The sequence below is a fragment of the Euprymna scolopes genome, chromosome 1 (assembly GCF_053919585.1).
Source record: "Euprymna scolopes isolate OS-2025 chromosome 1, ASM5391958v1, whole genome shotgun sequence".
In the NCBI taxonomy this organism is placed as follows: domain Eukaryota; kingdom Metazoa; phylum Mollusca; class Cephalopoda; order Sepiida; family Sepiolidae; genus Euprymna; species Euprymna scolopes.
In genome coordinates, this window is record NC_136482.1 from 23,619,076 (window position 1) to 23,646,017 (window position 26,942).

The 26,942-nt window shown below is 31.6% G+C and overlaps 1 protein-coding gene across 1 annotated transcript; it reads left to right on the forward strand.

The window, feature by feature from the left end:
* The first annotated feature begins 396 nt into the window (after window positions 1-396).
* LOC145286713 (derlin-2-like) lies at window positions 397-21,237 on the forward strand. The gene is made up of 6 exons (XM_080135455.1): window positions 397-541; window positions 4,398-4,463; window positions 6,937-7,104; window positions 13,862-14,060; window positions 18,478-18,568; window positions 19,806-21,237. Exons 1-6 carry the CDS (start codon window positions 458-460, stop codon window positions 19,900-19,902), a joined length of 705 nt encoding a protein of 234 aa, XP_079991581.1. The 5' UTR covers window positions 397-457; the 3' UTR covers window positions 19,903-21,237.
* The last annotated feature ends 5,705 nt before the right edge of the window (window positions 21,238-26,942 follow it).

Consider the following 26,942-nt stretch of genomic DNA (forward strand, 5'->3'; position numbering starts at 1 on the left):
AGTAATACATCTTCATATAATGACAACTTTCATTCATTTAAGAATTTAATTTTTTAGAAAGATTGTTCAATAAATAGTTCGTTTGAAAAAAAAAGGAGTTATTCATTTGTATGCGAAACTTTAAAATATTCGGATAAATTCTTTGAATAACTAAGATCTTCCTGCATTGTCTCCCCTTATTTCGAATAAGGTTCTTAAAAAATGAAAACAAAAAATTGTCCCCAATAACTAAAGTATACAAGTGGCCTTCTTAAAAAAAAAAAAAGCAAATAGTTTACAAATAGAATAAGTAAACCAAAATATAATTGTTCTTAACTAATTTAATAACCATATATCTGTTAAAAATAATTTATTTTATTAAAATCAATGTTTCCAAGCCGGCCGCAAGCATTATGTACTTCCGGTTCGGAAGTAAAAGTTGCGCATGCGTAATACCACGTGGCATTGACAGACAGCGATGGCGTTCCAGCAGGAGTATATGCAGATGCCCCCAATTACGAGGGCATATACAACAGCATGCGTCCTCACCACAATAGCTGTGGCAAGTATATTATGACAATCTAGTTTATATTATGCATATATCTGGAAAATATTCCTTCTAGCAATACCATTAACCTTTTCGTTCTTAAAAAGAAAGTGTTCATTCCACATAGGAGCGTTTATGGTTGAACATTTGCGAATAAACATCGTCGTCTACTTTGTTATTAAACCTTAAAAACATTCGTCTATTTCTTGTGTCATTTGTACTTTTCATTATTTTAGAATATATTATTATATTAAATAACAACAGAAAAACAAAATCTCACTTGAAACGAAATACTCGGACAACTCGTAACACGCGAATACTCATCGATCGAGTTAAGGATAAATGATGTACCTATTTACCATGCCTCCCCACGGGACAGAGTTAGACACCAGGGTCGTTTTTTAACGTGGAGAAAAGGTACAAAAATAAAAATTGTCTCAGCCGTGAAGGATTTCTCCTCCACCGAAAGAGAACAAGAAAATGAAGTGTAGCATCTGAAGAACAGATTGTATTTATTTGCTCCCCCACCGAGCAAATTAGGCACAAGGCCGATTTTTAATGTGAGGAGTGAAGGGAGGGGGAAGGGGAAAAGGGGACCAGCTCCCGAGAGGTGGGAAATGGGAGCTGGTTAAAGGTCAGGCATGTGGGGTTGCCCCCACATCTGGTCTTTGCTAGTCATAGCTTGCAGCATCTGAAGAACAGATCTTGACCAAAAGGCCAAGCAACATTTGTAGGATAAATAATGTAAACACTTGTTTGGCTGGTACTTACTTCTGTAGTTTACGGACAGTGCTGAACGTTCCACTGAGAAATCCATTTTTAACATGCGGAGTGAGGCTCAGGGTTCTTGTTTAGGATTTCCTTTATATTAAATAAGAAAAATCTATGATGTACGTAACCATGACGAAACGAAAATATCGTATTCGAAAAATCAAGTAAATTGATCAAGTAATTTTATTTTTATAACAAATCCCGGTATTTGTGCACTCTTGCCACCGTGCTGAAATAATAACGTTATTTTGTAAGCCATTCTTAACATGGGGAGGAGAGAATGTTTTGTAACTATTCTGTGCTTCCATCTAACAAGTTTAATATATATGTAAAAAAAGATATCGTGAAGCTTGAATTTAACCTGAAAGAAACTATTTAAAAATAGCGCGGTGGCAAAAGTGAAGAATCACCAAAATCCCTTTTAGTGATTAATGAGAATCCGTAAGCATTACAACATAAATTTCGCAAGTTTGAAATTTTCTTTGAGATTTTTTGCAAGATGGCCATGGCCACTCCTCGTTCTGATTTTCTTGTTTAAAAATAAAATTACTAGATCAATTTACGTCATTTTTGGAATATGATATATTCGTTTCATTACGAGTATGTACGTTATACAGATTTTTCGGTATTTTTTAAATTTTTTTTTTTGCATTAGGTCCACCTACACAATTTTCTTTAAAATGAGGACTTTTATAGGTTTTCGACAATGCTGAATAAGAAAATCGCATTTAAATTTTCGAGATATAAAGACCTGTATTATGCACTATAATTCACTGGCGGCCATGATGTTTGTACGCATGTGCGATAAACGATTAGGTCCACCTCCACAATTTTCTTTAAAAATGTTAAGAACGCTTTCGGAATAAACACCCCCAACCTTCACTTGTTAAGAACAGCTTTCGGAATATTGCCCTTATTAAAAATTGTGTAAGTGAACCTAATGTAAAAACTCGAGGTGCTAATGCAGAGAGTGATCCACGCTATTTTTTAAATCGTATTTCAATGTTTAATTAAAGTTAAAAATTTTTTTATTCAATTGTAAGGTTAAAGTACAGAATAGGTACCAAACACCCTCCCCTCATTAAGACTGGCTTTTAAAATAATAACATTATTCCAGCACGGATCATTCTCTGCATGAGTACCAAAAAAAAGTGGATTTCTTTCTGCTAGGTGGGAGTGTTAGTCGTAGAGAAGTAGATTTGTTTATCGCACATGCACACAAACATGGCCGCCAGTGAATTACAGTGTATAATACTGGTCTTTATATCTCAAAAACTACTCGTCTCTGCAAAATTTAAATGAGATTTTACTTATTCAGCATAGTCGGAAACCTATAAAAGTCACCAAAGAAAATTGTGGAGGCGGATCTAATGTAAAAATTTACCGAGTTTTCTTTACTTTTGTTTTTAATATAGAAATTATTCTCCATTGTAATTCACATAAGAAAATACATTTTTAGTGTTTTTTTGTTTATTAAATTGTTAGGTGAAAGTGCAGAATACTTAAAAAAAAAAAAAAAAAAAAAAAAAAAAAAAGCTCCTGGCTTTCTAAATAATCACGTTATTTCAGCATATTGAGTAAACTGTAGAAGTAAATTTCTTTTTTGTTTTGCAAAAACAGTTTATAATGAATTATATTAAAAATAGTTCAGCCACAATGTTAAAAATAACCCTAATTTTTTTTCTAAGATAATGGCAGAATCGTTAGAAAATGACCTCCAGACTATAGTGGAATGGGCCCGCAAATGGATGGTAACATTTAATGCTAGTAAAACTAAGCTGCTCTCTTTAACAATTACAAGACACCTCTGCAACCGCCTATATCCATGACAAATAACACCCTACCTGAGAATTCTACCTTCAAACTTATAGACTTTGGAATTCCCTTCCTGCTACCTGCTTCCCTGGCTGATATGCAGAAGTTTCAATGTAACATAAACAAATATCCTTGTTAATCTTTCCTAGACATGGCCCCAAATAGTGGCCCCTTACCTTCAAGTGGCGATATGCTTTGTAAGGGGTGCACATGAGTAAAAAAAAAAAAAAAAAAAAAAAAAAAGTTCACGTTTCACCATGACTTCACGTTATCTAAGGCAAAGATAACCAGAAGGGACAGTTTCTGCATTGACACTGTCTGCAAAGCAACAATCAAAACTGAATTTCTTAAAAATTACCAGGAACTTGTAAGCATTTAAACTGTCAAATGGAAAGTAATTACTGGCTTTAAAATTCTTAGGTTCCCATTTAATTAAAATAGTGAAAGTTTTGAAAGCTTTTTACATTTATAAATAGAGATTAAAACATTATCTTAGAAAAAAAAATTAGAGCTATTTTTAACTTTTTAGCTGTAAACATGATCTGAATCAAATTGGTTCTAGTTAATAACAATTTAGTTCAATTAATAATGACCAAACGGTACCCTAATAATTAGGTTATGCCATTATATCTACATATGTCATTAAATTATTAATAGAATCAAATTGTTATAAAACTCGAACTAATTTAGTGGAGATGGTAAGAATTTCTTCTCTCATAAAAGAGGGTTTATGGAACACTAAAACAACCATTAAAAACACACATTTCTCTTATATAAGTAATCAGGTACTGTTTTCCATTGCAGAACAATGTGTCCAGCGTAACCACAGCTTGTAAAATGGTTATTAAGTAGTTATGTCGCTCATTTGAAGGCAGTTCATAAAATATTCAACTGAAGAAAAATAACTTTGACACTGTCATTACAAATGGCTCCAAATTAAAGCCCTTCCTTGGTATGACCTTAAAAGACATCCAGTGGTAAGGCCCCATATGGGGACTGTAGGGAATGTGGAGTTGCCCCTTAATTACTATTGATCCTAAGTTCACTTTGGCCCAGATTAGTAGTACCTGTTAGAGCATCTGGTACTACCAGATCAGGCTGTCTTGGGGGGTGGGGTGTTCTTGTTCAGGTCCGCCAATATTTCTCTTAATACATTTCTTGTTTTAAAAGCACTTATATACAGTATTTCAATTCAGTGTAAATTAATTCTTCTTTTAAATCTATATTATTTTGTGATTTACTTTTGATATTTTATTGATTTATTGAAACTTTTTGTCTATTTTAGAAACTGGACATTATAACACCTTTCCAGTTATATTTCAATCCAGATTTGATTTTCAAAAAATATCACGTAAGTGTTTCTCATTCTTTACTTGAATCATAAATAATCAATATAAAAAAAATATTTTTTTGGCCAATGTCAAGTTTCTTTCCAACTCCTCCAAAAACTTTAAAATGACGACTTTTACAAGTTTTCGGTGGTGCTGAAAACGAATATCACATTTAAATTTGTGGCAGATAAGTAGTTTTCATGATATGAAGAAATTACTTTTTCAGAAAGTGGAGGATCACTTTCCTATATAAATTTAACGTAAAATGAGCACCCATTTTCTGGCCACCTAGTAATTTTTTTCATATCATAAACAAATTAAACTGTGATATTCGTTTTTAGCACCCCCAAAAACCAGCGCTGTTTTTTTTTTTTTTTTTTTTTTTTTTTTTTACTAAGAGATTCGTTCATTTTTTCATCTCATAATTTAGGACGCTAATTATGCTGTTAGTAAGTTTACAAAAACATACTTTTGTTTTTCGTTCTTTTTTCATTATAGAACTCGTATAGTTGTTAACAGGTGCTTCTGCAGTTTAATATTTCACAAAAATTCTGTTTACAACACCACCCGCCCCTCCACCACCCCCTAATGTAAACAGAATTTTTGTGAAATATTAAACGATTCTTCTGCTTTAATGGTTAGTGTCGGCATGTTACTTACGGAAAAACGGTTAATTAAACTATGGAAGCACCTGTTAAAAGCTATACAAGTTCTATAAAACAGAACGAAAAACAAAAGTATATTTTGTAAACTGCTCGTAAGCTTACTGACAGCATTATTAAACTTAAAAAAAAAAAATTTTTTTTTTTTTTTTTTTTTTTTACTAACATTTTCTAAGTTTTGATGTTATACACCTTTTTCGAATAAGACTTAGTATTTTAGTTTGTTTTTTATTCACTTCATTTTTCTGGTGGTATTAAAAAAATTAAAAAAAACAAACAACGATTTTAATATTTCATAACATTTTTTGGTTTTCTACTGTTTTCAAATTAACTGTATGAAATGTTTTCCTATTTTTCTGATATTCATTTATTTAGAAATGTATCAGTTCCTTCCCTTCAACAGTCTGCATAAAAACAATGTTTGCATCTACAAACTTAATAGTTAAGTATTTAAATAGTGGCAGATTATACTTATAAATTTCATCGCTTTGTTTTGTATTTTAACAAAGATATGACATTTTTACTGAAAAAGTAATATAAAAATGAAATGCATATGGTCTTGAAGATTGAAACCTATCCAACCGTGCAAGATATGAGAATAATCATAATTTCCTTATTTTTAGTCAGATTTAAAAAATTTAAAGATTCTTTCTTAGATCATCAAACTCTTTTTATATATGCCATTATTGAGATATTTAAGCAATTTCAATTTTTTCGTATAAGCATATCAATAGTGTCAGCACAATAATATATGGGTGATTTTTATTTATTTCTGTATGTCACAGATCTTCGTGTGAATCACAATATTTTTCATTCACCCCACCAATGATACCATATTTTAAATGGTGGGCCTTTTTCTTGAAAATTTGACAAACATTGGTTTAGAACTGTGATTTTTAATGGTAAAAAATTGACATCTTGTAAATGCTATTTAAAAAAAGGAACTTTTTTTTTTTTTTTTTATTGAATGAAGATTATTTTATATTTGTAAAAATGAGTTTTTGGATATTTTAATTCTCTATAGAAATAATTTATTTAGTTATAAAAACTTATTTTTAGTTAGACTTAAAAATTTAAAAAGATTCTTTGGTTCTTGTTTAAAATATATATTAAAAAAAGACAAAAATAAAGAAAAATCTGTTTGGTATATGTATGTATCTGTAACAAAACAAAAATATCATATTCCAAAAATCCTGTACATTAATCAAGTAGTTTTATTTTTATAAAGAAAATCATTTTTAAGTGATTAATGGAAATTTGTAGGCATTAGAAGATAAATCTAATTAAGTTTGAATTATGAAGTTATCTCCCTTTTTTTTAGATTTTCAAAATGGCAGCCGTTATTCGGTTACTTATACAATTTGATTTTAAAATGAAAACTACTTGATTAATTTACATGATTTTTGGAATATGATAGTTTTGTTTTGTCATGGTTAGACACATTTTTGCAGATTTTTCTTTGTTTTTTAATATAGGGAAAATTCTGGACAACAATAAATTCTATTTTTTTTCTAGATCATCAAGCTCTTTGTATATATGCTATTATTGAGATATTTTAAACCATCTCAGTTTTTACATGTGTATTGCTAAAAAGATATTTTAATTTTATACAGAAATTATAAAAACTTGTCAGATGTAAAACACAAAAAATCTTTTACATGTTTAATCAAGTTGTTTGATGATTTAAGTTTCATCAAAGAAAAAAATAGAAGTTTATTAAAATTATACAATATATTTTTGTGTGTGGATCTTAATTTTGGTTTTCTTTGAACAGTTGTCTAAAACATTTGAAAATTAATAAGAAATGATGAAACTGATCTTATCTTTTCAGGTTTGGCGACTTGTTACGAACTTCATGTATTTTGGACCAATAGGATTTAATTTTATCTTCAATATAATCTTTGCCTATCGTTATTGTCGAATGTTGGAAGAAGGTTCCTTTCGCGGTCGCACATCAGATTTCTTTTTCATGTTCATCTTTGGAGGTTTCATCATGATTGTATCCTTTTGGCATTCGCATTTTCAAGAAAACAAAATAATTGTTTAACTGTTGTTATGAAAAGATAAAAATTGTAAATAATTGCAGTATTATTGGTTTTCAGGGTTTATACACATCAAAAGAAAATGAAAATACAAATTCTCGTTGTGGCACTCTCATATGACAATCAAGATTTCACTGGCATAATCTCTATCATCAATACATACTCCTGTCAACGTCAGAAGTGTTCCTTAGAGTCACCACACCAGCATCTCACTTGCTTTAGTATTTCTGTGCGCCTTCTCCATCAAGTTGTCACATATCCACCGATGCATGCTGAATTGGTTACTAAATGTAACGCTGGTGTTTGTCATTGCAGAGTTGTTTGATCATTGCAGATTTTTTTTTTTTTTTTTTTTTAAATCGTTCCATACAAGACATGAAGCCACTTGATATAAGAAGTTAGAAAAAACCCCACTTCAAGGTAAAAGAACTAGTCAATAATGTTATATGAATAGATTTTAACCCAGAAAACAGCAGTTCTCACCCCTTTATCAGAAACATCACTCATGAAATATGAGGACTAAAGGACAAAATAAGCAAAGTGAGAGTTACGAGGCTGCTGTAAGTAACGAAAGATCTACTTTCTACGACTGATATCCTTGGCATTATTAGTAAGATGCAGCGAACAGGCGTCCTCCATGAAATTTCTATTTGCCTATGGTACCAGAATTTGTGTTCATCCTAACCTTCATTTCACCAGTTTTCACTAATAGGCTCCAATTTGGATTCTCTTTCTTAGTCAGCATGAAACAAACAGTAGCATCCCTAACCTAGGAAGACTAAGATCAAGTAAACATGGTGGTTATAACTATCGAAGGCAATAAATTGACTATAAATTGACTAAACTATTGTTTGTAAAACTTCCTAAAGGTTTGTGTTTGTTATGATGAAAGATACATTTGGTTATAGTGTCGAAAACCAGAGAACTTTAGATGTTTGGTTAAGTAATTCCTTTCACCAACACTAGATACTATGTTTGCTCATATAATCAGCAATAACAACAGTTTTTATTTCTTTTCTTCATTGACAACATCAGAGAAAAACAACACATGTCAAAATGCATGTGAACAGTGTGGCGTTCAAAACAAAACTGACTCTCAAGCAAAAGATCTTTTGTTCAGGCATTTTTCACTGCCAACAGCACCTATTTTGCATAATCACCCTTGTCTTATGATCACATGGTTCTAGATTCATGTGCCTGTGTGCGTCCACTGTTTCCTTGCAGTGTTAATTGTGGCCATTTTTACTTTAGTCTTTCTACATTGTCACCACATATCACAACAGACTCTACAATCTACCTGATCTAAAAGATCACGTTGGAAAAGAAATCCATGCCATTATAACAGAGAAATTAGACAAGGCTGTGTTGAATCTAAAAGTATGGAATTGATTTTAGGATGGACATAAACGTTCATTGTTTGTTCATTATGCTTTGGTTTTAATTTGCAATATAACAAAAGGATGAAGTGGCTGACTGGTGTAAGAATAAACTGAAATGCATTAAGGTGGAATTTAATTTTCATAATTCTTTTCATCTCAATTTATTTTTGGGAATAGTGATTCTTTTTTTTTTTTTTTTTTTTTTTTTTTTTTTTTTTTACATGGAGTTCACCACTTATCAAGGCCCAATGGCCACTCGGGAATAAGGGTTATTGTGTGTACAGTAATCAAAGGGATAGTGTAGCAATAGCATTGGAGAATTGGTAAGGTGCCATTACTTGGGGGGGGGGGAGCGGTTCATCAGGAATTTGTTTGTGTTGGACTTGAAGACATCCAGGTTGAAGTCGGGAGGGAAACAGGCAAGCGGAACAGTTCCACAGGCGTGCAGTTCTAAGAAAGAAGCTTTGTTCATGGAATCTACATTTCGATTTAGGCACAGATAGGGAGTGGGGAAAATTATTGACGGTGGTTTCAGCTAATTGGGTGTTTTTTGAAAAAGACTGGCGAGGGGGTACCAGAGAATGGAGTTCAGATGAGCACTTGCCATGGAAATAACGATAGAACAATGACAGGCTCTCGCTACGTCTCTTCTGTGGGGAAAGAGGTTGCAGGGTAGGAAAAAGGGCATCCCCCACCAAGCCACGAAGTCTATTTTGTACTCTGTCAAGGCAGAATAGGCTGTTTTAGCAGCTCCCGCCCAGATGTGGCAGCAGTACTCCATCTTTGGACGTACTTGGCTCTTATATAGATAGAGAATTGCATCATTAGTGAGATATCTTCTGGAGTGGTAGAAGGATCCCACCATTTTCCCAGCGACCTTGGCCACAGACTTGATGTATGCGTTCCATTTAAGCTCAGGGGTAAAGGTCAAACCCAGGAGCTTATCAAAACCTGGGGCCTCCCCTAGACGAGAGCCATCCATCTCAATTGATACCAGATGGGGATCAGAGCGTTTATGATGTAAAGATAGGAGCTTGGTCTTAGATGCATTAAAGTAGTAATACACACGGACAAAAAAACGCTTTGGATAATCACAGATTTCAAGGTAGTTCTACTAAAATAGCCATATTTTTTAAACCAAAGCACTTCAAGTCTTCAAATTACTACGGTTTTGTTTGGAAATGAATATACTTTCAAATGAATTAATAAATATGGATGTACATTATATATTTTAAGAGTTTTAAGCAAATAAAGTGATAAAAATGTGAACGTCATAAAATGGCGTTTTCGGTAAGGTTTTGTAATGACCCCCCCCTGTTTTCTAAAGGTCCGTACCGTGATTGTATGAAGAATTTCGTCATGAAATTTGGGAATTAATCAGAAGAGGTGTTAATCTTAATACTGTCAAGTGTCCGAAATATTTTTGACCATTTCTTTTTTTGTCGTGTTAAAAATAAGACTTTAATATGACGAGTATCGAACATTTTGAAACAAAAAATTCTTCGGACACCCAGTAGTAAGTAAATCAATCTTTTTACTATCTTTATCAATTAAAAGTATTATTTTATGTTGAGTAGGACCGCGGTAATTGATAATTTAAAAGGACCTACCCGAAAAAAAAATTGTTTCTATTTCTCGAATTTGGTCAAATGAAGTTAGTATTACTAGAAGCAGCAGCAGCTCCAGCCTGTAGAATCAGCGATAGCACAGTGTAAACAACACGCGTTCTTTAATTTTTATTCAAGAACGAATTAAGAAAAACATGAAAATATGAATATAAATGTTATGTTTAATTAGAGCTATTTTGTTATCAGAATAACATTAGTTTAGAACTATTCGGTTTTCAGAATGTATAATAACAACAATCCCAACCAATTCGGCATTATGAATCTGTTGCAATTTCTCACATTTCTCGTCAAATTTAAAAACATGGTTAAAAAAACAAAATAAACTTTTGTAGATATATAGCTTGCATGCACTTTTATTCTTTAAATTAGTTTTGAACAGCGAATTAAAACAATGTTTTACTGCGAACAGCCACAAATGTTTTTTTTTCAAAATCAAAATAAGTATCAAAATCTCGTTTATACATAGATTCGAAAAAGTTGTCAAAAAACAAATATATAACAAATAAATGTTATCAAAGGCAAGATAAGTTACTTTTCTACCTAACTGGATAATTTTCTAGTGTTTTTATTTAATGTAACATGTTTATTCAGCTCGAAAAACGTACAGTGTTTACCGATGTATTGGAAAATTAAAAATGGCGCCCGGCCCGACTCTCTTTGACACGGTAAGTTTGAGAAAAGGAGTTAAAAATAAAAAACTATACAAAATATTGTTAAAAACTCACCGAATATGTCAGCCTATGTCACGGTAACATATATTGAGCGAGTTTCTAGCAGTATTTTGTCTACTTTTTTATTTTTAACTCTTTTCCCCAAACTTACCGTTTCAAGAGAGTCGGGCGCCATTTTGAATTTTCCAAAACATCGGTAAACACTGTTTTAAAGCTGAATAAACATGTTACATTAAATAAAAACACTAAAAAATTATCCAGTTAGGTAGAAAAGTAACTTGCTTTTGATAACATTTATTTGTTATATATTTGTTTTTTTGACAACTTTTTCGAATCTATGTGTATAGTAATACAAACCCTCAAAATCTATATCAATATTCTTGAAATTTTAAAAGCAGTTAGAAAACACATCAAACTACAATTAGGAAGCTTTTCATTTCATTATTTTTTTTTTTCTACTTATTAAACGAAAGATATTTTTACAACCTGCTCCAGCGTAGTATAAACGGCCTATGGAATTAACACCTTCAACCTCGAAAATAGAAATCAACAAATTTATGGAATTTTCTTTGACTTCACCTCTAATCCAAATTATGTATGGCAAGTCTCCTCCTAAAACACTCTTTAACCCTAACAATAACACTAAGTTCGAGTGGCAAGCCCCCCCCCCCAACAAAATACCTCTGTAAGCCACATACAAGCATCTAAAACAAACAAACAAAAAATAGATCTTTCCTTAAAGAAAAATACACATAAAAATAAATTGGTTAACTGTCCTAAAATGCTAGAATGGCCAGGAAATGGTGAATTATTTTACATTAAATTTGTGAAACTAACCGCTCCCCCCTCTAATATTGTTTTTGTTAGCTTTGTCTCTGTCAAGTTTTCAGTATGTTCACACATAATTTTCCTTAGCCCTACAGTTAATTCAAAGTCCGAATGGCAACCCTCCCCATATTCTCATTGCATAGAAACCCTCTTAAAACTACACATAATCATCTCAAAAAAAAAAAAAAGCAAAAAAAAGCATGCATATTTTCCCATAGAAAAAAAAAACAGTTAACTGCCCAAAAATGCTAGAATGACCTGTAATAGGAAATTATTTTACATTCAATTCTAAAATAATTTGTTTATCTTTCATTAAAGTTTTTCATGGCATTTTATACATAATTTCCTAAAAAGGTAGAATCACATTTTGGAGGGGTGGTCAGAAGGAGTTGAGTTGGGTTAAACAGAAGGTGTTAATCTACAATAATACAAAAGAAATATTGCAATATATTCATTTTTAAATGGTCTTATGTTTAGATTTAAGTTTTTTGTACATAAAGCACATTACAATTCAACTTTGAGTTCTCCAACTTCTTTTCTGTTTATAGATACATGGCATTTTTAAGGAATTGCTGCATATTTATGCACATTTACTGCAGATTATTTGGAAACCATAAACTTTGGGAGATTTTCAGTTGCATATTCTGATTCTTTGTACAAAAATACACTTATATGGTAAATTTCATTTCTTAGTCTTGTGTTTCAACAAAGATATGACATTTTACTGAAAAAGTAGTGTAAAAAATGTGACTATACACATATGGTCTTAAAGAGGGAAAAATATCCAAACGTGTGAGGCACAAAAATAGCCATAACTTCCTTAATTTTAATCAGATCTTAAAAATTTAAAAAGATTCTTTCTTAGCTCATCAAGCTCTGTCTATGCATACCAATATTGAAATATTTCAAGCTATTTCAATTTTTTCATGTGTATTGCTAATTAAAGATAACCAACCACCTCTTTCAACGTTTTAAATTAAAAACGACTAGCAGGGCTATGTGCCATTGCCTGGGACAAAAATGTGACATATCTCTATTAAAAACTTGTATCTCTCTCTGTTTCACCACAGCTTTTATATCATAGATTTCTGGAGGAATGAGTCTGCATTTTCTTTCCAAATTAGTACATCAAATGATTAAAAAACTGAAACTGCCTCAGTTAACTCTCAAACTATGAATCAATTTAAGAAAAAATTTAAATATTATTTATCCAGGGCAATGGCAATCTAGAAAATACCAACTTCGTGGTTGTTTGTTTTGTAGTTTTTACTTTTAGCTGGACATACACACATACAACCCCCCCTCCCATCAAAATGCTAATTTTCTATCAATGATAAAAAGAAAATGTAAATAGAACTGTGTGATTTTAATTTTTACGCATGATCTAAAAATTATGCATAAATAGAATTCTGTGTAATAATAAAATAATGGGATGTAATTTTCAAAATCAATATGTAAATTAGCTTGTGTATGTCTATTGTATCAACATGCTCAATATATTAAAAAGCTGAGGATTTTGTTTTGTATATTAAAAATTAGGCATTTAATCTCACTGTCAGTGTGATAAACTACTTTATAAATCGAAATAAAAGTTTGCTTTATTTTTTAGTTTCATGTGTAGCTTCAGTAATTATCTTTAGTTATATTTAATATTATTATCCCTTCTATATATTAAAAAGCAAAAATAAAGAGAAATTTGTATGATGAACATACCAGTGACAAAATAAAAATATATTCGAAAAATCATTTAAATTGATCGAATACTTTTATTTTTATATATATAAAAAAAATCAAATTTAATGATTAGCTGAGGAGAGACTAATCTTGCCTACCATTTTGAAAACAAACTCAAGAAACAGTGGGCGATAATTCAGCAATAATTCAAGTGTGTAAGATTTTTGTAATGTCTATGAATTTGCATAAGTCACTTTATTAATTTTCTTTACAAAATAAAACTACTTGATCAATTTACGTGATTTTTAGAATATGATATTTTTGTTTTGTCTCTAGTGTGCACATTCTCCAGATTTTTCTTTATTTTTGTTTTTTAATGTAGGGAGAATTTAGAAAAGAACATCCAAAGCCGACAACCAAATGAAAACTTGCTTGTATCTGACCCTTTAATACCTCTTTTGGCTTAACCATCGCTTGTTTATCTTGGTCCCACGTACTGTTTGAAAATGTATTTTCCTTAACAACTGCTTTCAGATCATCACTATCCTCATAGGTAATATTGCTTTCCTTGGCAATGCTTTCACCATTATGCTTGTGTATATTTGGAGTCGACGAAATCCTTACGTGAGGATGAACTTTTTCGGACTGCTCAACTTTCAGGCTCCGTATCTTCCTTGGGTGTTGTTAGCATTCTCTTTATTGCTTGGCAATTCAGTTGCTGTTGATCTCATGGGTAAATATTTATTCATCTGTTTTATTTTATTTATTTATTTTTTTTTGCTCCCATCTTTTATGATATCTGATTAAAACTAGTGTTTAGATTATTAATTGGGAATTGGAAAAATCAGAACTTTTAAGGAGTTCGTCCAAATCGGAAAAATTTGTACCTATTTTCTGATTCCAAGAATTAACGTTTGTTTTCATTGCTCATGATAATAATAAAATGATAAATATTTATTGATTTTAAACTACTAGTAAAACTAAAATCTATAGATCAGCCCACACAAATGTATTTTTACGTTTGCGAAAATGTATTTATTACATAAATAATAAACAACAACCGTATAACTAAATATTTAGAGGTTTTGAAAGAATTGGAATCTGTAATTGTATTGGAATCAGAAGGAAAAATATGGGAATTGGCTGATCACAAATTAAAACAATAGCTTTCCTATTTTAATGTAGAGTTCTGAAAACAATTTTAATGTATGAAATTTAAGGTGTTTCTAATAAGATAAAAATATAGTGTTTATTTTTTCATTTAAAGATGTTTAGGAAGTGTTTTCTTGAAACGTATTTGGAACAGATTTATTAGAAACTCAACGCATACAATCCTCCAGTTTTCAAGATATTCCTATTGCAAAATAGAAACTCTCATACATAAGAACTTTTTGCTATTTTACCCTTGAATTTGCAGATAAAATAATTTATAACACTTTGCAGATAAAATAATTTATAACACTTTGATTTTTGGAAACTGTTATTTTACATGACACAGCACAATTTCTCATTAGGTTATTCTAGAATCGGTACTATTCTGACTTTAAAATGAGAATGGATTCATTTACTTTATTCTTTGTTATTGAATCAGAAAAAAATCCACACACATATTCACATTGAATATCAAAGATAAAATTGGTCAATGGCTACCTTCTGGCCCACTTTATGGACAGATTGCACACACTGCTTTTAAACCCCGGTTGGGAGAGATAAAAACCTACCCTCTGGCACTCCAAGAGAACCGAAAGTTTGTTATATGATTTGGTGTGGGTGATACTAAGAATACAATTATGAATTGCTTAAGACTTCTATCTGATCATAACTGATAGAATGAAAGCATACTATCGCATGGATTAAGTAAAGGTTTCTATTTGAAATTCCATGCAAATTCTCGTGTTTTAAAAAATACACCTGAAGGTTAGCAGTTACATCTGCTGAAATGTGAGAATAACACTCAAGATGAGAACAATGTTACTTTCATTATCCTTTTCCATGTCAAATAACTAAACAATCTGATATATATGTATGCTTTTTATCGGCAACAGTATGAATCATAGTTACTAACATCCTGTCTTTGGTAAACAAGATGTGCACTTTATTTAAAAAGCATATTACTGCTAAATTCATTGCAGACATATTTGACAATCTCCCACAATGCAATGCCAAAGAAAATCTCATAGCAAGGGACGTAACTGTCTCATTGTTCCTATTTACTTGTCTGAATTTATAACGTGTGAAAATCCAGTTCCTTTGGATTGGAATAAAGATAAAAAAATTGCCTCAGTCTTGAACATTTCTTTCACTGATGGATGATAGAAAAGACTAAGTACAATATCAAAACGAATATTACACTTTCCTTTAAGGCAAAAAGCCAAGGTAATCAAAATCAGACACGCATAAAAGAAAAATGCGAAATGATATAGGGGAGAGCATTTCTGAACAAGTTTTAGTGATGGGATGATTCTAATAGTTTTCCTGATTCTGATACAATTAACGATTTTGTTCTAAATTCTGATTCCGATTCTAAAATCGTCTAATCATAAAAAAAGGTAGAATTTCTTTTTGGTGGGTAGGAAGAGAGATTTAGTCAAGAATCTTCACCTTCTTTTAAATATGGATGTAATTTTCTTTTTTATTTGACAAATTTCTTGATGTTTTATGTACTGTTAGATTTAATTTGTCTTTCTTTGTGCCATTTTTTCCCCTATTTATCCACTTGTGCCATTTTTACTGTGCCATTTTTATCAAAATTTATTATGATCTATAAATTTTAGTTTTATTGGTAGTTTAAAACCAATAAATATCAGAAATTAGAATCAGAAATTTCACTGATTCTGCAGAAAGTTAAGATTTTCTCCGATTTTGATAAATCGTCCAAAACCTAGTTCTAATCATATATTGAACTGAAAACCCCAGAATAGAATATTAACGTAAATTCATATCGAACATGCAAAACTTAAGTACTCTGACTGTAACACTTTCGATACGCAGGAGTTAAATCAAAGGGACATAATCCATGAAAACTTTAATATTAATACAGCTTTAAAAAAATAAAGAAGCAAGACAACTGATTTTTTTTTTCCTAGATACATTTAAGTACAAAATTTTAAGCTGAGTTTTTTTTTTAATAATCAATATTATTAAAACGTGTAAAATGCAGCAATAGAATGCTGCCATACAAATTGAGCAAATTTTGATAAAATAGAATATTTTTTATGAAAACTGGCTACAAAATACTTAATTCAAAATGAAGCTGGAAATTAAAATTCTACATTTTATTATAAAATTCTCATTCAAAATGCATATATTTCATATTGGAACCTTTTAAAAGAATTTTTGAGTCAAGAAAGCCACCTCCTTCTATTTATTAAGAGCAGAAGATATACTTCAATGTATTGCAATCAGATACTGACAGTCAAGCACATTCAAATTTTGCAATGTACTAAATGTTAAAATGGCATTTAAAACGATTAAATATATACAAAATACAAGTATATATAATCCATGAATACCATACGATTCCAGATATGTTAATACCATGGCTTTTTGGCTGGGAATAAAGTGTAGTATCTGTTCTGATGCTACACTTCACCTTTTCTGGCTTCGATCAGTGGAGGAGAAATCCTTCTGATTGAAACAATTTTTATTTTTGTTCCTATCCAGAACGCCCCTTTTTGGGAGTTAGATTTTCACCACATTAAAAACGGACCTTATATCTAACTCTGCCCTCGTGGGGAGGCAAGTTAATAGGAACATTTAATATAGAATTAGTATATTCACAGAAAGTTTTCTAGCAAGGAAAATAATTGTGTTAATCGCCTTCTTTATCAGTAATCCTAAAAAGACAAAATTTGTCTTTTTAGGATTACTGATAAAGAAGGCGATTTTAAAACTCTGTGCTTATTAAGTGCAAGTGAAAATCACTTTTCTTACGACTCGTGTAAAAATAAATATCCTCACTAAAAATTACGAAAAATAAAAGTTTAATTAAAGATTAAAATGAATTTTTGTCTTTAGCATCTGCCATTTATTATTACTTGGTTAAATGACAGACTGACTTATCTCCCCTGCTCTTATCAATGGTGGATCAGTAAAATACAATAAAAACTGATTTTTATTTTTAATTTAACCTACTGTATGAATGTTCATATTGTTTTGATTGTTCGGACAATTATTCTCATCTTTGGTGTTATTGTCACAATGTGTCTTTGTCCTTGAAACCTATGACCTTCGCCAGGTGTTAACTCCATGTTTTTTTTTTTTTTTTTTTTTTTTTTCCAACTAAGCTAAAGGTGTAAGCTCTGTATTGTAAGAAATTGGACTGTGGATTTGAGTGTGTCCGTACATACGCCCAACTCAAGGGAAATAACCCCCCCAACTCTTTTTTCTTAGAATCGCCTCCCTTGTACTGTTTTCTAGAAAAAACAAAAACTCACGTATCCATGGTTTCATTAAACATTTTTTTTTCGCTAATAATTGACATAACATCAATTGACATAAGGATTCAGTTAAAAATTGAATCATAAGAAAGTCTTAAAAAATACCCTGGTGACCTCTTAAAATTGACTTTAAAAAAAAAAATAATTTACGGACACACCCTCAAACCTAAGGTCCGATTTCTTACAACACAGAGCTAACCTCTTTTCCTTAATTTAAAAAAACAAACAAAAAAAACATGGATTTTACACCTGATGAAAGTTGTAGGTTTTAACAATCAAAACGCTGTGCCAATAACACCCAATACAAGCATTTCATATCTCATCTCAAAAATTCAGAACTGCACTACTTCATAATTGTTCCAACTTTTGGTGTAGATACCTATTTTTGCTTAATATATAAGTATATGAAAGACTTTTCCTGTTAATTTATTTGAAACCGTGATTTTCACAATACTATATAAGCAACTAAAACTCTTACAGGGACATAAATGTGTTTAAGACTAACCATAAGCTTGTCCCTCTGTTAGGATTACTGATAAGGGAGTGGTTTGAAAACTTCTATAAAGGCCGCACTGGGGTTGATGCATCTTTTAATTCTCTTAGAAAATGTCTTTTTGAAATGTTTGTCAAATGTTTAATTTAGAATTCATTTTTTTTTTTTTTTTTCAAATATTTTTCTTTGTTTTGTGATTCTAATAATTTTTTTTCTAGGAATTCTTGTTGGCCATTTGTATTATTACCTCGAAGATGTCTTTCCTCATCAAGTTGGAGGGTTCAAGATTTTGCGGACACCACAATTCCTGTAAGTATGATAGGACAAAAAATAGTTTCACTTTTTCTTCAATAAACATACTAGCCCCAAATTTTAGTATTTAAACTTTTGGTTATTGTCCAGAATTTCCCCTATATTAAATAACAAAAATAAACAAAAAATCTGTATGATGTATGTACCTGTGATGAAATCATATTCTAAAAATTATGTGAATTGATTTTAAAGAAAATCAAATTTTATGAGTATCCAAGAAGTAACTATTGAGAAATATTTCAAGAAGCAAAAAGAGATAACTTTCATTATAATTTATTTTTGTTGTAATGCTTACAAATTACCATTAATTGCTTAAAAATGATTTTCTTTATGAAAATAAAACCATGTGATCAATTTATGTGATTTTTGGAATATATTTTCATTATATATTATATATCATTGTAATACTTATACCTGGCCTGGAAAACATGCAACTGAGGAGAGACATGTACACACTAAAATTACTAAATAATAATTACAGAGAACAAGGAATTTTCCAATAATTAATCTGCATATTGTTACTGAAACAACTTTCACTTATTTTCTATAAAATCAAATGTAAGAAAAATCTAAAATATTAATGAACTAAATGCATGTATACACCATAAATTAGGTATATTTTAGGTGCTAGTCCATAACCTTCTCCACCAAGAAAAAAAATCAAAGAAAACGTCTATATGATGTATGTATCTATGAAAAAAAAAAAAGAAAATTGTATGCCAAAAATCATGTAAATTGATCAAGCAGTTTTATTTTTATAAAGAAAATCATTTTTATGCAAATTTAAGTTTTTTTCAACATCTCCTCCTCTGCCCATGTTAAAAATAGCTTTCTAAAATCTTGCAAAAGTTTGAATTATTTTAAATTATCTCCCTTATTTTGCAAAATTGAGTTGAGAAATGGTTGATTGTTGTTTAGTCATAAAATTTGATTTTTCTACTTTCAAAAAAAAAAATTCAAAAATTTTTTTTTTTTTGGGGGGTAGGTGGGGGCAGTGTTATGGGCAAGCGCCAAAATGTAAATTTCAATTTTTTAATCTTTTTTGCCAATAAATTTCCAGTCCAAAGATAAGAAATATTAGAAGTGTGTTCCATATTTGGAAATAGCATCACTTTGAATCCGATTCTTGTTTCGTTTCTGCTTACTTTTCGAACAAGGTTGCCAATAACACTTCTCGTATCAATTCTCTTGTTTCTCATGACATTCTTGTACAATTGTTGTTTTTCTTTTGTAGGAAGACACTAATGGATGCTGCCCCAGAGGATCCCAACTATCAGCCTCTTCCTGAAGACAGACCCGGCGGATTCAATTGGGGTAATCAAGGCCAATGATGCTTTAACAAAAGGTGGATCATCTAACAAAGACATAACGGTGCCCCTCACGCATCTTCATTCCTGTGAAACAATCATTAAAATTGAATTTTTCTCTTTATAAAATGATAAAGATGAGCTTTATTTCTCTCTTTAAATGTGGTCACCTATTTCTTGGATTTTTGCCACATAGACTTTCTAACCTGTTTTCTTCCAGTCTAATGAAATGGAACCTCTTGGAACCTTTTTTTGGGTAGGGTTGGGGGTCCATCTTTCCATGTTTAAGGCATTTTACATTCTAACATTTTGACTGGATGTTCTTAAACTTTAGCCGAAAAAATATGTCTACCATCAAACCCCCTTGCTTCTATCTTTGCTGAAGGTTGGTTAGTTGGTGTGGAGATTGGTAAGGTTTTCTATTTTGGTGCTTATCTTCTCCGGTAAATTGCCTGGGGGGGGGGGCATCCTTCCTTCAGCTGTTTGACACTTTTCTATGGTTGTACAATCTCTGGGGCTAGTCCATAACTCCCCTCCCCCCCCCCGATAAAACAAAAATAAAGAGAATTTATGATGTACATACCTGTGGTGTAAAGAAAATATTCTACACCAAAGATTATATAAATGGATCAAGTGGCTTTATTTTTATAAAGAAAATAATTTTTAAACAATGGAAATTTGTAGGCTCCCCTGCCTTAATTTAAATTATTTAGAATTATCTCCCTTGTCCTTCGGGAGTGTGTGGATGTATCATAGATTGCTGTTTGGACATGCAATTTGATTTTTTTTATACAAATGAAAGTACTTGCTAAATTTATTTAATTTTAGTGTACAATATTTTCGTTCCGTCACAGGTATGTACACCATAAATATTCTTTATTTTTATATTTTTCATGGATGAAAGGGAAGTTATGAACTTGCACCAACATCGCTTACTCTCTTTTTCTTTTATCTGCCTCCCTTTTTCTGATTTTTTTTTGTGTGCTCACATACAAATATGATACTTTTTGAAAACAAAAACAAGCAGAAAAAAACAAAAAAACTCCAAACATTTCCATACTGAGAAATCCCATTGCTTCAACTTTTTATCCGCTGATGTTGATGTTTCTCCAATCATCATCATTGTCATCATCATCATCATTTGGTATTGGCTGACAAAACTTTTGTAAATTTCTCCAGTTGACTTGGTAAGTTATGAATATGGTTGGGAGAGAAATTAGAGTGTGGGGAAGAAACAAGACAAGAGGAAGTACAAAAAATTAAAAAAAAAAAAGCATTTAAACTGTGGAAAAATAAAGACTTTAATTGGACAGATATTTGAAAAGAATTATTCAGATATTAAATTTTTATTTATTTAAACAGATGTGTTTGTTTTTAATTAAAAAAAAAAAAATCTTTAATAACTTTTTAATTTTGTGATTGTACATATGGTGTGTCACAAGATTTCTAATTCTTCTATCATGTACCAAAATGCACAAAGGCGGTAGGATGAATATCTGAACAAGATGAGTAGTCAGCTGAGAGTGGCCAAGTAAGACAAAAAAATCCGGACATAGGATTTCCGATCCTGGAATCAATATATTTAGAAGTTTTGAATTTATGGGAGTTGACAATAGTTTGTGTCTCAGAGTGGATCGGGCAGAACTTTAGCAGATAAGGAGATAACTGATCAACCGGCTGACAATGAAATCTTGACAAACAGCTAGCAACATACATTTGGGGGTCTTTTATGACATATACAACTTATGCCTTCACAAACAAACTAATTAACGATTTCGTCTTTAACTCTTCAATTAGCAATACCAGAAAGCATACAGTTCAGTGCTGGACAAGGCACACACTATTTAATTTGACTGGATTCACAATAAATTTTTCTTTAAAATGATATTTTCATAGTTTTAGCATGATTTATATATATTCCAAGAAATTGCTATTTAAGTCTGACTTAACAACAAAATATGCCGGCAGGGCATGTCTACTAGTGATAGATGATTTTTTGCAAGTACGTGGTTGTGGTCTGTTCGTAATGAATACTTGATGTGGAAGTCCTACCCATTGATGACATTTCATATTTTTTAGCTAATCAGAGAAATTTCTTTTCTTTTACCACAGAATTTTAACAAAACATGTGCGTCTTTTCAGTCAATAGCATCTCAAAGTTGAGGCTTTTAAGTCAAGATAAAAACTTTGCTTAAACGGTATTTAACAGCCAATATATTTATTTCTTTTGTCATAAGATCTGAAATGTATGCGTCTGTTACCGCAGTGAAGCCAAACTTTCATAAGCGTTTTTGGGCCAATAATCGAAAGAACTGGGATATACGCTGAAATGTGTGAAGATAATAAAAAAGCGGGGAAGATAATTTTTAATGTATAATGTTACTAATCTGTTCATGAGAAAATTATTAAAACACCACTTACCGTATGGTAATTTTTTAGAATGAATATTTATTTCGTGTTTTATTTATTTTTTAAGATTCATTTTTTATTTTTATGGTAATACAAACAAAGAAAACAAATATAAAAGACTTTATTTTTGTATGTTGGTAGATTTGTTAACTTTTTGGACTATTTTTTAAATGATTTAATTTTTAAATGTGATAAAATTGTTTGATTTTTAAATATTTTTTAAGAATTTTTTTTTTATGGGCAGGATGGTTGGTAATTTTCTTTAACCTTAAGTGCAGACAAAAACAGCAGAGAAAGTGAAAGGAAGCTGAGAGTAGTATTCAGCTATCTGTTTCAAGACTGAGGCAAAGGAATTTTGTTTAAACTTCTGTCTCCACATGAACTTTGTCAGATAGCTGTCTACCAAGTCCCTTTTTGTCCCACACTCTATTTTGTTTCTTTGCTTCGCTTCCTTCCACATTCTCTCTACATGGTTTGATGTCACACTAGTTATCGGGTCAAGTGGAAGGAGTTTCAGCATTTCTCTTTGGTATGGTAACCAGGAAATCCTCTTTCTTTGTGAGGTCATATCTGCTGATGACCCAGAGCAGTTGAAGGGCCCTACCAACATTGATTTATTTTTGTCAGTTAAAGAGGGATTCATCCACTTCGACCGTATGTCCTGAATCTCCGATCTGCTGAGGGTCCTGCAAAAATACTGTCCACATATATATCAAAGTTTTTTTTCAGTCTTTCAGGGTGTATGCTGAGTTGATGCCACATTCTCTTGTATTTTTAAACTGTAGTCATCTCGTGCAACTCCAGATATTTAAATTGTAATATTTGCGCAATGTCCAGTTTGGACCTTTAAAAAACGTCTGTTCTCAGTTTTTTTTTAAATGCCATGGATGCTTGCAGGTCTGGCAAATTTTAGTTTTGTCAATAAGTTTTTTTTTTGTGGCAGAATTGTATCAGTTTTTCCACAATCAAGCAAAAAACTATATGGTTCCCCGACTGATGCTTTTGCCATGTTTTTGAATAATGAGTAATGACACCTTACCAATTCTCCAATACTATTGCTACACTATCCCTTTGATTACTGTACACACAATAACCCTTATCCCTGAGTGGCCATTGGGCCTTGATAAGTGGTGAACTCCATGTAAAAAAAAAAAAAAAAAAAAAAAAAAAAAAAAAAAAAAAAAGCTAATAAAGCAACTTTAATCATGGCTTAAATTAACCACAACTAGGTATTGCTTCTGTATGAGTTTTTTTTTTTTTTTTTTTTTTTTTTAATTCTAGATGTAAAATGTTTTTGTGGGAGGAGGTTCACATTTGTTATGTTTTTGTTATTTTATCAATATGAAGTAAATGAATCAAAACATAAATAATCACACATTAAAATATGAAACAAAATGATCACTAAATGGGCTGGGAAGCTACAGTGCTGGTGAAGAAGAAAGTTCTGTATCAAGATTTAAGTCCAATATACCATCTTTAATTTGAATGCTAAAGAAATTAAGATCCATTAAGGGATTCTACTAGTGCCACATTGTTTGCAAGAAGCTGATCCAAATTGAAATCACCCAACAAAAGTATCCTTAAAGTATCAGGCAAGTTGTTGAACTCATTGGTGAGGGATTTAAAAAATTCCCTAGTGGGCCAGGCTTGCAGTACATAGCATACAACCAATCGCATGTATAAAGTTCAATCTACGAATATATCTATAGAAGTGAAATTGTGTGTGTGTGTGCATTTCCCTCCCAAATTACTCTGTTAATTTTCAGTCTTCAGACTCAAGATTTGACATAAAGAGTATTAAGATTTGGGGAAATCTTTTTAATCAGTTTTCAGACAGAAATCTGGCTGTCAAGGGGGCAAAGTTCAACGATTTGACCTTTGAAAACTCTCCCAAACTCCTCCACCAATTTTGGGTCTAAACACTTCAAATTTTATATGTAGGTTCCTTGGGCATGAATCAAACTTTTTAACTTGATTTGAGCCCAAAACAATAAATGTTAAGAGGTCAAAATTGGGGTCAAAGTTAAAAAAAAAAAATTTGATCTCTCGGCCAATATTTTGTCTAAACATTTGAAATTTTACATAAAGTGTATTCAGATATAGGGCAAGCTTTTTAATCGGTTTTTAGCCGAAAATTTGACTACCAAGGGGTCAAAGTTCAAAAGATTTGACCTTTGAGGTCTCTAGCAAACTATTCAGCAAATTTTAAGTCTAAACATTTTAAATTTTACATAAAGGGTATTCAGACACGCAGCAAGCTTTTTAATCAGTTTTGGGCGAAAATTTGTCTGCCAAGAGGTCAAAGTTTACAGAATTGACCTTTGCAGACTCTACCAAACTCCTCCATCAATTTTGGGTCTAAACACTTGAAATTTTAGATGTAGGTTACCTGGACATGAGTCAAACATTTTAATATGTATATACATATGCACATAAAGTTATGAACAGTACATAGGGCCCGAACAAAGCTGACTGAACTGTTAATAATCAATATTTGTAAAATTGAGTCTACAAGAGCTACTTCCCTGTTATTGTTAGCCAAAATCAGTCGTAGAACTGTTACCTATTTTACCTATTTAAACCCCTGGCCTGATGTAAAACATTGGGCTAAAACAGCCAAATGACATTGTTTCATGACAAACGATGCCTTAATTTTTTAAAATTCAGTACCATTTAAAACCCCTATTTAGACACAAGTATGAATTTTCGGAGAAAAATAAAAATTAGCCCCAAACGGTGTATTTTTCACCTCTAAAACACCCTGGTGATGCAACCAAAATTTTCCCAGGGTTAAATATGTTTCCAGATGTTTATCCATGTGATCTTGCTTTTGAGTAATTTTCAGTAAAATCTAATGGTCGGAAAAGATTCTATGTCCTGAAAAGTGCTATTTTTGGCCATTTTGATCCTCTGGGGACACAACCAGAATTTTTATTAAAAATCCGAGAAGGTTATATTTCCTCCCTTGGGTAGTTGTAACTTCATGCAAAATTTCAGAAAAATGTAATGAGTAGTTATTGAGAATTTTGGGAACGAACAGACGAATGGATGAGGGTGAATTCCAAGGTCCAAATCTGTCTAAATCGGTGAACCAATTATAGTTTGTCACTTAGCTGTAATGAATTAATGTTCTAAATTGTTGATAAATTGCTTGAATAATAATGTTCTCATAACTTTGTCAACAAATTAATTGAATGGTTTTATCGTCTGCTTACTTGAATTTGATTGTCTAAGTGTTTTGTCATATCCCGATATTTTCTATTATCTGCCTGGAAACGCTAATGAAAGTTCAGTTTTACCGCGGTAACATAGATGCTTAAGTATCAAAACTTTTTACAAAAGCATCAATAAAAATGGTGACAAGCATCCGATTTTTTTTATGCCGTCCTGTAGGAAATTCATATCAAAACGTGTGTGCATGCTCAAACTGGCTTACAATAATGCAGTATTCATTCTTTCTTTTTATTTAAAAAGAAGAATTATTTATAAAACCTAAGTTTTTGCTTATGAAAAGAAAAAGAATATTTAAAAAAAAAATGTAACAAAATCATGCATGGCACTATTGCGTAGTGCCACTACGTTATCGTCCCCTCCCCTACCATAGGTGGAGTGAGGGTGATTTGGTCATGTGGAGTGATACAGAGGAAAAAGGGACCGCAATGCAATTCGACAGAACCCTTTCTGAATTTCGACCAACAAGCATGGGATGAGCATGCATTTCTTTTGTCTCTCTGTAAAAGAAGAGGGGACCCCACCTCTTCTCCAGCACTAGTATAGAATAGCTAAGATTGTAATTTAAAAGTTAATTGTTTTATTGTAAGATATTGTAATAAATCATGTAAAAATAAATAATTAAGATTTTCTCATATATTACTTGTTTTGTTAAAAAACAAGTAATATATGAGAAAATCTTAATTATAACTGCCTTAAGCGTTGAGATGGTGCCAGCAGTGATTCTAGCCAGAGATACCCCAACAGGAAGAAGTCATCCTCAGAGAATGGAAAACCAACTGGGGGGAAAAAAAGCCACACCTAAATTTCAAGTATGCCTTCAATCTTTGAAAAAAACTTTTAGTAACTAATACAACATGTTGCAATTTTAGCTGGTCACACTAGTAACCGACACATGGTATCACACATGGAGATGTCTGTAGCAGTTGTGGTAGCTCACAAATGCAAATTACCAAAAAGCCAAGGTGACATCACAGAGAAGAAAGAGAAGGGAAAGAAAAGTGGAGAAAAAACAAGGAACCAAGAAGGCAGTGAGGGCGACTTGAAAGCACATGTGAGTGTGAAATGAATTTTTAAATCAAGATGCAATCTGAAATTTGAACAAAGAAATGGTTGAACAACTGTGTACCATGGGGTGAGCTGCAGACATAGCAGTGGAAAAAAAAGCAGAGATTTAAACTGGACTTTAGCAGATGTGTCAACGCGGAAGGATAAAATGCATGTGTTCGATGTGGCAGAGTTTTGTTAACCATATGACGAGACTTGTAAAATCAAGATGCAGGCCTGATTTGGAAAGTACCATAAATAAATGCCTTTGGTTAAAACTGAAAAAAAAAAAAAAAAAACTGAGTTGAATTTCTTTCCTTTGTTCCTTTGCGGTGTGGGTTTGAATGAAAATGTAATAACTAATCCTACATAAGATT

What these genes read in the sequence shown, in the direction of transcription:
- LOC145286713 (XM_080135455.1), top strand. Translation starts at nt 458, where the DNA reads ATGGCGTTCCAGCAGGAGTATATGCAGATGCCCCCAATTACGAGGGCA. An exon ending in TGATTTTCAAAAAATATCAC is followed by an intron (nt 4,464 to 6,936) that starts GTAAGTGTTTCT and finishes TTATCTTTTCAG; the next exon opens with GTTTGGCGACTTGTTACGAA. An exon ending in TTGGAGGTTTCATCATGATT is followed by an intron (nt 7,105 to 13,861) that starts GTATCCTTTTGG and finishes AACTGCTTTCAG; the next exon opens with ATCATCACTATCCTCATAGG.